This window comes from Peromyscus maniculatus, chromosome 2 (genome assembly GCF_049852395.1).
Source record: "Peromyscus maniculatus bairdii isolate BWxNUB_F1_BW_parent chromosome 2, HU_Pman_BW_mat_3.1, whole genome shotgun sequence".
NCBI lineage: Eukaryota > Metazoa > Chordata > Mammalia > Rodentia > Cricetidae > Peromyscus > Peromyscus maniculatus.
This window is the reverse complement of record NC_134853.1, coordinates 171,785,783-171,798,069: the sequence shown is the minus strand read 5'-3', so window position 1 is coordinate 171,798,069 and position 12,287 is coordinate 171,785,783. Positions and strand designations below refer to the sequence as shown.

At 51.8% G+C, this 12,287-nt stretch overlaps 1 protein-coding gene across 10 annotated transcripts in view; it reads left to right on the top strand.

Annotated features, from left to right (window-relative positions):
* Positions 1–12,287, top strand: part of Prdm16 (PR/SET domain 16) — a 326,632-nt gene that overhangs the window by 151,697 nt on the left and 162,648 nt on the right. For 6 of the 10 annotated variants that reach the window (XM_076565798.1, XM_076565795.1, XM_076565796.1 and 3 more), the window contains exon 3: positions 10,302–10,352. In XM_076565798.1, coding sequence (XP_076421913.1) covers positions 10,302–10,352 — 51 coding nt within the window. The remainder of the gene's footprint in view (positions 1–10,301; positions 10,353–12,287) is intronic. The other 4 variants (XM_076565801.1, XM_076565802.1, XM_076565800.1 and 1 more) reach the window with 1 other exon arrangement.

The following is a 12,287-nucleotide window of genomic DNA, read 5'->3' as shown; positions in this document are numbered from 1 at the left end:
GGGTCAGATTGAAGTGCATTAATATAATTCTATCAATACCAAGGTTATTTCTATAACTAGAAAGGTTGAAAATAAAAGATAAATGTTTGTGTGGAGCCATTAGTTAGCCGGATGATTTGTTTTTCCCCACCTAGGAAGCAAAATGCCCTCGGGAGACAATAAGGCACAATGTCTGTAGAGACCCACTGTGGGTCTCTGTGGGGAGGTCATCATGGGTTCCTGGTGGTACCTGTGGTAACCACCCTCTGGCCCCGGGTGATGTCGTGTGCCTATGTGAGGATTTCCAGAGCTCTCTGAAGTGAGATGGGAGAATGGCAAAGAGGGTCTTGGGGTGTGAGCCAAGAGAGCTAGCTCTGGGTTTGTGATGGATAGTGTGCAGGGCTGGTGCAAGCCACTGGGGACTGAGCAAAGAAAGGAGGCATGGTGTTCCCATCTGCAGTTGACACAGACTTTTGTTCTTGGGGTTGGGTGTGCAGGTCAGCACAGAGTGCTTGCTTATGTGGTTTCGTCCCTAGCATCAAAGAGTGAAAGGAAGAGGGGGGGGGAATGGAAAGAGAAGACTGGTGAGAGGAAAGGAAAAGAGAAAAAAAGGAAGAGAAGGGTGGGTGGATGGATGCAGGGATGGATGGAGACAGGGAGGGATGGATGGAGACAGGGAGGGATGGATGGAGACAGGGAGGGATGGATGGAGACAGGGAGGGAGGGAGGGAGGGAGGGAGGGGGGGGATGCAGGAAGCAGGAAGGCTGTTCTGGAGCAGAAAAGATTTCATCCAGCAGGGAGCTTCCCTTACTTCCATAACTTTGTCTCTGGGAACTTGCAAGAACATTTACAGCCACCTTCTGTTCCCTGTCCAAGTCTGAGTACTCCAGACTCCTCCGATAAATGCTATATCATTGAGTTAATCCTGGGCCTAGGGTAACGTCTGCCAGATTCACCTGTGTCTCTCTGTCTGAATGGTTAGCCCTTTGCTGAGAGGGCAGATCTTGGGTTAAATGTTCCTATCATGGAATAACAGCCACAGTGAGCATTTGGAGGTCATGGTGGTGTAAGGTGGAACATGTGGGGACAGTTACACACTTGTCTCCACACATCATGCTGTGTGTACAGAACATCCATTGAGGCTGTTAGTCAGTCAGGTGGCTGCTGGAAGATGTTCCCACATACCCACTGCTCATCTCTGGCACACTGATGCTTCTGCCCCATGTATTCTCCCACCAAGTGCCTATAGGGCTAGATCTGTCTCTACAATTTGTGGCAGCATAGGTTCTCATGGTCCCCATCAGTGTCCAGGAGTGGCTGGCACTGCAGACCTAGCCCATGGCTATTTAGTGTCTCTGGAGCCTCATGCCTGATAGGTCCCTGCTTCTGGGTTCCTTCTCTGCCTGTTGCCTCTTCCCTTCTGGGAACTGCTCTAGCTAGAACAGTCTAACCTCTGCTGGCCTTCACTGGGGCTGGTAAGCACTGGTAGAGAGACGCAGGACAAGGGAATTAGGGTTGAAGGGTCAGGGTCAAGGGCCAAGGTAACTTTCTGATCATTTGGGACTGATGGCTTTCACCCATACCAAGTACCCATCCCAGGTAGGCAGGGCATCTCTGGATTAGTACTGTGGCAGCTGAGATGAGGCCCCCACCCACCCTAGTTACTCAACTCCTACTGTTTCTGATCTGTGTTCTCCAGAGCCTAACTCCTCAGAAGGATGAACGCTCTGGAGTCAGACTTAGCTCTGACTCCCTCTTCACTGCTGGCCAAATGTCAGAGCCTCTTAGATGAACACACAAGCCCTTCTCACACTGAAAATGATTGCTTGTTGTGGACCATTGACCGAGAGTCCCGCCTGTCACCCACTCATATGATCTACATGCACTTCCTCTGCAAACATCAATCTTTTGGAAGCAGGAGGAAGAAGCCATCTGCCAAGAGCCTCACAGGAGCCCACACCCTACACTGGCCCTGCTCCTGGCCCTGGTCCTCAGCTCACTGCCTGGGAGGGAAAGGGCACCAGAGCCTACCATGGCTGCCAGCTTCTTCCTCCAAGCTGCACTCATGTGGACTTGTCCACCAGTGCCCCTTTCCTGGGCTACAACCACTATCCAGGACTTTGGTGGCCAGGCGTGCCTTCGTAGACAGTGGGGCCTCCCAGGTCTTGTTGGTGCTCTGGGGGCACACAGTGGGAAGATCTCCAGAGCCTGTTGCGCTGAGGGACCCCCAAGCTGGCCTGCACCTGTGGGATGAAGCTGAGCAGGAATGCTGCCTTGCATGTATGGAGAGGGGTCACACCGTGGAGGATCGCCTCCCCTCAGGGGAGAGCCAAACTCCTGATTGGAGTAGCTGTATGTAAGGGTACTGAGTGAGGCTTAGGAAGCCCTGCATTGGGCCAATCCATGTCCCTCTCTTCGGAAGGACAACTGTAGGCGTGGGAAGTGAAAGTCCTTGCAAATACCCCTCCTCCCGGTAGGTGGTCAGCCCAGGCCCAGCCCCCATTCTGCCAAGGCATAGTAGAGCTTCAAGGGGGAGACAGTCAAAGGAAGAGCACTATACCTGCTTGTTGCCACAGCCTCAGGAGCAGGGTGTCAGGTCCCGCAGAGGTCTGGGGCTCCAGCTGCCCAGGTTCTTAAGTAAATTCCAGCTCCCCAGCCCAGCCTCCAGGCCTTCCAGCAAGGCAGCGTCTCTGTCTTTGTGGGAGGGGGCTCTTTGGCCCCTCTTCCACCTTTGCTGGTTCTCTGCTACATCCTATTCCTGCTCTCCCCTCCCCTACTCCCTATCTCAGCATCCCTATGCCAATCCTGCCCCTGCTTTCCTCACCCTACCCCAGGATCTCTGTGTCAGGAAAAGCCCAGGCTCACTGGCCTTTCTTGCTAATGTTCATGTTAACTGTTGGTCTAAGTGCAGTGAAGAAGCTGCTGCTCAGTGCATTATGGAGTAGCTCAAAGTCACTTTCTGTGAGGCAGTGTAGACAGAGGTGTACTCCATGGCAGCCCATAGGTAAGAGTAAGAAGGGATACTGACCCAAGACAGACAGAGACCCCATTAACCTGGAGATATGATCACTCCCCAACAGGCAGCCACAAGCACTAGGGGCAGCTTCTACTGGACAAGGTGTCCCCACAGTGCAGTCACAGACCCAGAACTGCCAGTGAACAGAGTGTTCTTGGATCTTCTGAGGGTAGCCAACCCGTGCCCAGCTTCTGGGTCTGCACCACTGCACTGGCCTGGCAGCACAGGACAAGCCCGTGCCTGAGGAAGAATGTTTGGGTACATGACTGAGTCCCACTGGCCCCATCAGGCCATGCAGAGGGCTGAGCACACCCCATCCAAGTCATGAAGGATGTGAGGTATGGGTTCTACCATACCATTCATGGGGAGTGGGCTTCACAGGAGACTTCTGGGAAGATTGGTGCCTCTGCTCACACAGAGCTAGGGTCAAGCTACCCGGGGTCTTTGGCTTTAGAAGGTAGGGTGACGTCAGGATTCCCATGGGACTGTTCTCTCAGAAGGAACCCTAGCAGGGAGTTAGGAAATGCCCCCGAGGAGAGGAGGGCTGGCTGAGTGCAGATGGGCAGACAGGCATGGAGACCTCTCTGCATTTCAGGGATGGGCTCCAGCATGGTCCTCCGCTGCCTGTAGTCCTGCTGCTGCGCTAGACTGTGTAAATATTTTTCTTAGGAGGGAAGAGAGAGCCTCCATTCATTAGACAGCTCTCGCTTGAAGGAACTGAGAAGTATCTGTTTAGGCATAAAAGCTAAAAACAGTGTCCACTGCTCTTAAAAAAAATCATTTCTACAGCTCAAACACAGCCAGGCTGATTTTTTTTTCAAATGCAATAAATAAATAAATATGACCCCACTCTCCCAGCTGAGAGCACAGGAGTTTGTGTCAACATGGCCGGATCCTTTGCTCTGGAAGCCAGGACTGGCCTGGGGATTCAGAACATCTCAGGGTTCCCACTAGAACTGCCAATGGGATGTGTCCCAACTCAGCTCTGGCCAACGCTCCAGCTATGGGGAGTGTCCCTCTCTTAGGGAGATCCGGACAGGCATCAGGTGTGGGACCTGTCAGAAGGGAGGGACACATGGCTGTCTTCTTCAAAGGTGCCTATCCTGCCCACTCTGTCCCTGCAAAGCCCATACAACACAGAAACAGAGGCCCACACTCCAATGTTCCCTGCCTGGACGCCATTTCCTTACCTTTCCTTCCATGTTTTCGACTCCCCCTGTTCTGTTACCTGGTGATAAAGCCTAGATCAGCTGCCTCTGGGCTCTTCCATGAAGGAGTTGTATCCCAGAAATGCCAGAAAAGCCAGAAGATGACCAGCTGCTGATACCATCATAGTTACCCTCGATGAGGCTCTTGTGCACCATGTATATCAGGCAAGATGTCATGACTTTAGATGTCGGTATGGGAAGAAAATAGAGAGATGAACGTTATCCTTTAAGAACTTCATCTTCAGTTAGTAAAGTACTTGCTGCATAGATAGAAGGACTTGAGTTCAGTCTCCCACAACCCACCTAACAACAAAAACATCCACGCATAGTGATTCGTATTTCTAATCCCCATGCTGGGGAGATGGAGACAGGAGGATACCTAGGGCTCACTGACCAGCCAGTCTAGCTAAATTAGTGAGTTCTAAGCCAATGAGGGATTCTACCAACAGTATGCATTAGCGTCAAAATGCATGCATGCACATGTTCCATTGTCCCAGAAAGAGTTGAGGATATTCCTCTCCAAAGGCTAGCTGGGTTCTAGCAGGGTAGCCCCATGTAATCCCATTCTTCAGCTTCTGAGCTTATGAGTATAAAACCCTGCTATGAGGGTAGGCCTCATAGAGGTCGGCACCACTGATGACAGAGAGGTCAGTCGCCGCCATCACGTGTCATCTGCTCAGTTTATCCCCCAAACAACCCTGCGTCCCTGAGCCCACAGCCTCCTCCAGTCAGCAAGCAAGGCTCACGCCCAGGATGGAAATCCCTACCATCACCCCCTTGATAACATCACAGACACTCTGCCCTTCTCCCCACCAAGAAAAGATCTGAGAATCAACTTCCTGAAGGTTCTAGGCTCACACACAAATCCTCAGATCCAGAGAAACTACTTCAAAAACAATAAGAAAGAAATATAGGCTAGAGAGACATGGGCTGTGTGCAATGATTAGGGGACAGCCCAAAGCAAGCCAGGACCGTGCTCCCCAGTCTGGCTGGGCTGGCTTTCGAGTGGCCTTATGTTGGGGCTCATGTTGGCTCCCTCCCATAGGTTTGCTCCCAGATTCTTTGAAGGGAGAGACGCCTTCTGGGATCCATTTGTGACACCAAACAGAGAGTCGGCCCCCTCGGGGGACATGCCAGAGTTTTGGAGCTGTGAGCCTATGAGATGTCTGTGTGTGTGTGTCTACTCTCACCGACCTCTTGGAGAACAGAGGGTATTTATTTTAAGAGTCAAAAAAGATGTTTTGAGCAGCCCCACTTAGCTGGATCCTGGCACCGGTACTCGAGAGAGAAGCTAAATGCCGGAGGTCAAACCTCGCTTTTTTGGCTAAAATGTTCAATCAAAACACACCTAATACTTCTGCTGGGGTGCGGGGGAGAAGCTGAGAGCCTGGGGCAGCCACTGCCAGCAGTCAGCAGTGCGTGTGCTGGGGCTGAGCTAACAACATAAAGAGGGTTTTCAGTAAACGGCAGCCCAGCCAGCAAGGAAGCCGAGGCTGAGAGGCTCCGGAGTGTGTCCGGCGGTTTCTCCACCCAAGGTCAGCAGCGGGTGAGGAGGGCCTCATTAAAGATGTTTCTACCTGGCAAGGCTGCTATTAAATCGGAACCCAGCTCAAACCTCCCCTTGCAGGAGGGCTCTGGAAACTCACGAGGTGCCAGCTTCCTCTGAGGGCGTGGTGCTCCCTCATCCAGCACTAGTGACTAAGGAAGCCTGTCACGAGGCACTTTCCTGGTCCTCAGCAGCTCACGGTTTCTCTCAGTGCAAGTTTGCATCCCCCACAGCGCAGTGAGCATTTGCTCAAAGTGTGTGTGAAGAGGGCCAAGGAGCAGAGCCCCAGCTCCTGTCCCCAAGGCTGGCCAGGCCCCATGACCTAGAAAGCACAAGGCTCTGGTTGTTCCCTCTCACTTGGTGACTCTTGAAGAGTTGTGGATGAGGTTGTTGATATCTCGCTGTGTGTCTCCATCTGATAGCAAACTCCAGGATAGGTAGTCACAGCGCCACGGCTGTGCCGACTCTTCTGGGAATGAAAGAGCCATATTGACATAGCAGATGGGTTAACTGGGCACTTACCCCACCTGACTACTTCGCAGCTTCTGATGAGGGTCCTCCCTGGGACCAAACTCATCCACAGGTCTATGGGACACAGCTTCCCTCCCTCTGAGTTGAAGAATGACAGGCGGGTTGGGAGAAGTCTGTGTGGCCACGCACAGGTGTCTGTCTTGCTAGTGCTGTGCATACCAGTTACTCCTATGAGTGGGAAGCAGGCTCAGCTCCCCAGAACATTTCTGCTGGTTTCTGACTAAGGTGTGGGGCATAAGCTGGTGTGGGTGATTGGAGCCCTGCCTGGGACACCATGCTTTGGAGACACTGGTGGCCTCTGCAGCATCTGCAACCCCCTGATAGAAAGGTCACCATGGTTTCTGGAACCCAGAACCGGCCGTCCCAGCTGTCTTTTCTGTAAGCTGAGACTTCATGTTCTCTCAGTGGGGTCTGGTTCCATTCCACTGGTGGCGATTCACGTCCTGAAGAGTGAGACACACTTTCAGAATGTGGTCTTCAAAGAAGAAACTCCAGCTTTGGCCTTCTGACTGACTTGAGCCATTTCTATCACAGAAAGGCTTCTAGTCCCCTGCAACCAAGTGACAGGGGTGGCGGGGGTGGGGTTGGGGGGAACCCTTTCCTATGTGGTTCTCCCAAATGCAAGCAAGGTGGCCCAGGTGACCAATGCCTTGTAAATGCAGTCATCAGTATTGCTACTTTTCTGTGACCTGGGGCTTTGGGAGGACGGAAAGAGGGCACAGTCACAACCACCCAAATCAGAGGAAACACAAGCTTGCTGCAATAGGAGGTATCCAAAAAGGGTACGGAGGACAGTAGAGAACTGTCCACTCTGGAAGCCATGAATCTGAGGTCCCACAGATCCAGGGTGGCCCCTGTTGATATCCCAAGGGCTATAATTGGAGACTCTGCAGCTCTAGAGATGCAGTGTTGGGGGGGGGAGTTCCCTAAACAACTCTGTTGGGGGTATTGTTATCCCCTCTCCAAAGTGCCGATCATCTGTGCCTAAGAACACAGGGCTGTGGGTATTAGCTTGAGTTGGCTGGAAGACGCCAACCTTTTTCCTGCCAGGAGGAAGGAATTTCTTAAAAAAAAAAAAATTCCCTCAGAGGCAGCCACATACTCCAGAACAGTGAATGTGAGCATGAACAGGTGATAAGCCCTTCCCAGGGACCTCTGTTGGCTGCTGGTGCCCTTGCAGGCATCTGCAGCTTGACTGAACACACAGAGCAGACAGGCAGGTATGTGAGGGCACAGCTCCTGCCTCGGCCCCACGTTTGCTGGTGACACTAGTTGTAGCTGTCACATCAGGAGGCTCAGCTGTGACAGGAACTCTCAGAGATTCCCCAGGGCTGGGGTGGGCGCCCTTTCCAGGACAGCCTCTCTCTGTGCAGCAGGGGAGCAGCCAGAAACCCCTCACACCCCGCCCTGTGCCCTACCCTCTCTCCAGTGTCTAGCACCGTGTTGACGTTAGTGTGTTAGTACAAGGTGACTGGAATGCCACCAAACGAGCTCCTTAGACTGGTCCTAAAACATCACATGGTCTCCTGTGACCTGTCTGTTGACAGGCTCAGCACACACAGCACATACTCAGGGACTTTGCAACCGTGTGTGTGTGTGTGTGTGTGTGTGTGTGTGTGTGTGTGTGTGTGTGTGTGTGTGTGTGTGGTCTCCATCCGTGTGTGTCCATGTGTCCCTGAAGCCTGGGACCCTAGGAAAGGATCCTAATAGGGATGTGGTGACCAGGTAGAGCATCCATCTAGGTCAAGCAGCTCAGAATTCCTCACTGCTGGGTTTCAGCATGGGGATCCCCATTCACTGAAGTGATGGAGTTTGGAGACATGCACTAGGTTCGGAGCAGTGTCTGCTCTGTTAAGCATATAGGATACAGTTGGTCTCTATAAGGAGCATCTTCCTGATGGCTCCTCACTCCCTGGCTGGGTCTGGTCTTCTCTAGACTAGTAGTGCAAGCATTACTTTCCTGGGGAAAAAATGAAAATACCAATTGTCTCCTGGCTGAAGCCAGACCATTAAAAGACAAGAGAGCTAATGGCCCATAGGACTGGTTCCTTATCCTACCATGGGTGGCCAGCAGCACAGAACCACTATGCTGCACATATTTAAGCAAGAGATCTCTGTCCCCACTGGGAACAGCATCTAGGGGACAGATTTGGATAGAATGCCCATGTGTCAGGAAGAGACCTACCTCCTTGGGTGATCTTTGCCTCCAGCATGAGTGCAGACTTCTAGGCATTTCTAGGGTTAGGTGGTCAATCCTCTCATGATCCCCTCCACCCACCCTCCCTGGCCCTGCTTTGAGTGAGAAGAAAAGCCATATTTTGCAGGGGGGGGGGGGACAGACAGAAGCACAGCTGTCCACAGCTCAGCTCTGGCTGGTTTCTGCAGCTGGTCATGCGGCAGAATCTAGCCAGGCCGAGCATAGCACGTCACTGGGTCACTGGTGGTGTCTCCTCAAGGCTGGCATGAATCCTGCATGGCATTCACCTAGCCTTGCCTCACTCACTTTTCACTTAGAGCCACTTTCCAAACCACACTTTCAGAATTTATTAAAAGAAACATAAAATTCCCAATTGGTTAGAATTCCCAACATTTAGAATATGGCCTCTTGTTATTACAGCTGAGCCAGGCAGAGCCTCTCTGGTGTACCACATTCCCTTGCCGGTCTGCGCGGGCACACATGGGCACCCCAGGGTAGTGTGGAGGGGAGGGAGAGAAAGCCTTTGGGCTTGACATCACTCCTCATTTTATTTTTCAAGTGTGATTGTCCATCTTGGTTCCTGTTCTTTTGGAAATGACATTATAATTGACGAACATGAGTCTGTGAGCTGGACTTCCAGTCCAGAAGGGGAAAGTCCAGTTTCTAGTACTCATTGGTCAGTTTGCTTAGTTTTAGCACTCTGTGTCTGGGCACCGAAGTGCCAACCCTCTAGGCAGGGTTGGTGGTTTTCTGAGAGGAGACGTGGGGTAAAATGCCACAGCTGTGCAGATCGGAGCCAAGGAAAGTTATACGGGAGGCTTTGGAACAGGAGGAGCCAAGGGCATTGCTCTCCCTCTTCTGTTGTCGGATGTATCTGGGAGATAGAGGGGTGAGGGTCTACTGTGGTCCACCAGGCACCCTCATGATATCCAGCACCAAAGCTGAAGAAGTGCCCCCATAGGCCACAAAGAGCCATCTTATTGCGGAGGCACGTCACATTAATAAGAGCAGGTGACATGCTCCCATCTCAGACTTAACATAAGGAACCCCATGCTTGCTCCCCCCACATCTGCTGTCTCCTAGAACAGAGCTGGAACTCATGGCTTCCTTGAGCTCTGCCTCCCAAGCCAAACTGGAATCCCCAGGAGGACAGGGCCCTGCCTGCGCCTGGAGAAGAGCCGTTTTACATATGTTCTGCTGAGTTTTCTGACAGAGCTCCAAGCCTGCGTAGCTTTCGGGGTCTGGACTCCCTGCCAGTGGCAACCAAAGGTGGCCTGTCTTAAGATGCGTCCGCCCTCACCCTATCACTAATGGGCGGTGGGTTCTCAGCAGAGCAGTGCCATCTCTGAAGTGGAATTGTAAAGAACCCACTACGACATTTGCAGGGAGGAAACGCCTCTCAGGGGTGTCTTTAGTCCCCAGCAAATGGGGGACTTCTGTTAGCAAATGATCAAGGACATGCATATTCACTTTGCTCTTGACTGTGGACATGATATGACTAGCTATATGAGCTCTGGCCTTGACTTTTCCAAAACAATAGATTGTAACCTACAATTGTAGATCAGGTTAAATCTTTCCTCCTGAGTGTTGCTTTTGGTCAGGATATTTTATCACACGTACACACACACACACACACACACACACACACACGCACGCAAAACTAAAAGTGTCCCCAACAAAGAGTTTCCCTTCATTTCTCAGGGAAGCCATGAGATCTTGCCTCCATACTGGCAAGGTGTTGATCTGCCCATGGTTCACAGCCCTCTGCAGCTCGAAGGTGATACCTGTCGGCCACTAACAGCCCTTTCCAATTTGCTTTGCAGCAGATGCTGACGGATACAGAGGTGTCATCCCAGGAGAGCTGCATCAAAAAGGTAGGCAAACGGCATTCCTGCCTTCGTCCCAGCACCCTTTCACATAGACCCCGGTGGGACAGCGATGTGGTTGTTCCTAGGCTACAGAGCAGAGAAGCAGTCTGTGAACAGTGCATTATCTGCACACAGTTATGAATGCCATTAGGGGAGACACTCATTTTCACTGTGTCAGTGGTGGGAGGGGGTCACCTCACTAAGCCACCCCAGCTCTTGAGAACAGAGGACAACCCTGGGCCCGTGGGAATACTGCAGGCCGTGCAGACACATGGAAACTAAATAAAGACAGGTTGTGTTTATTTAACTGTCTTCACTGAATGCTCACATGAAAAGAATATTGGGGGGCCCGCAACGGGCTGCAGATTCAACAGATCCTTTTGCTGCACTCTTAACTCCCAAAGAGGGCTCAAGCGTCGCTTTAAGTAAGCAAAGCATTAAGCAAAAGAAAAAGCTTCAACTGGGCATTGTCTACCCCCTTTCTGGCTGATGATGGATCATAGCTGGTCGACAGACACGGCCCCAAAAGACCAGAGACAGCGAGGGAGCTATGCGGAGGGGAAAATACACATGGCCAAGGAGACACACAGAGGTGCGAACACACCTGTTTGCAGTCTACGTAGTGGTAAGAAGATGGTCTCCAGTGAGCTCCAAAGCTTCCCTGAGCTCAGTCACCGGGTATTGCTCACAAAGCATGCATACACAGGAAAATGCACATGTTCACACAAGCGTCTTATCCCGTGTCCCCATAAAATTAAAGTGACATCTCACTGGGCATCTTTGCCCAGGAACAAAGGTGGGCATGGAGATCCATTCACACACACGGCTGCTTGGAAGTGGTGGTGGAATCTCAGCGCAGGCTGCTGGGGAGGCTGCATCAGCACCACACAGTCCACCCAGGGTTACTCACCCGGAATGTGCACTCGAGGGGTCCTGCCACCCCAATGAGCAGACGAGCCTGGCCTGATGGACACTAAGCTAGACACATGGGCAGAGCTCTCTGCAAGGGATGGCACCTGTCCTTCTCCCGGGCAAACCTCAGGCAGCATTTTGGAGATGAAGCTGTGACAGTGGCCTTTCCTTTCTCCTTCCTTCTACCTTTTAAAGGTACCATGGATCAGATTCTCTCCCTCCTTTTATTCTCTGGATAAATTTATGTTTTTTGAAAGGAAAGGGTGGGGGCTGGAGCAGAATTCTGTATATCTCAATACTGTGGAAAAGAGAAGCACAGTCCACTCTGTGTCACAAACAGAGCTGGGCAGAGTGGTACTCACAGAGACCACCTTGTTGTCCATGTGTTTTTGGGTGTGCTGCCCAGCTGGGGTGTAATGGTTAAGGCAGGAGATCAAAAGATCAAGTTCAAATGTAAAGGGCCATGAAAAGGGAAGTACTGGGTGCTTTTAAATGGAAATAAAATAACAGACGACAGGAATGGGCCTGGCTACTCTCCTCTTGCTCTGGGGTGGGAGGTGGGGATGCTGTTTGTGATTTGTACTTTTTTTTTCTTGTGAATTATGGTTCTGTGAGGTCGTGTCTCACCTGGCCCCAGGTCATCCTGAGAGCTGCTTGTGGGACTGTTGTAAAGTACACCACAACCAGAGACTCACTTGAAGATGCTTGGGGGTCAGAACTGTCTCGATTGCAGATCCCTGTGATGCCCCTGAAGCTGCAGCCAGGCTGAGGGGCTCAGAGAACCAGGGGCCCCAATAGACCAACCTCCATATAGGCTGGAGCATCTTGGAAGCCTGAAGGGGACATGGGTGGCTGTCTGTGTCCCAGCAGGCTTCTCAACGGCCATCCCAGCCTGTTTCCTTCTTCTGCCCTATTGGAGGAAGTTAGAGACTGTTTATCCAAGCTCTATAGTGCTTCCTATGAGGCTGGGAAGCTGCTGCAACGTACCCCAGGCACTGATGAACAGAAGTTTTCCAGCTTTGGCTGAGT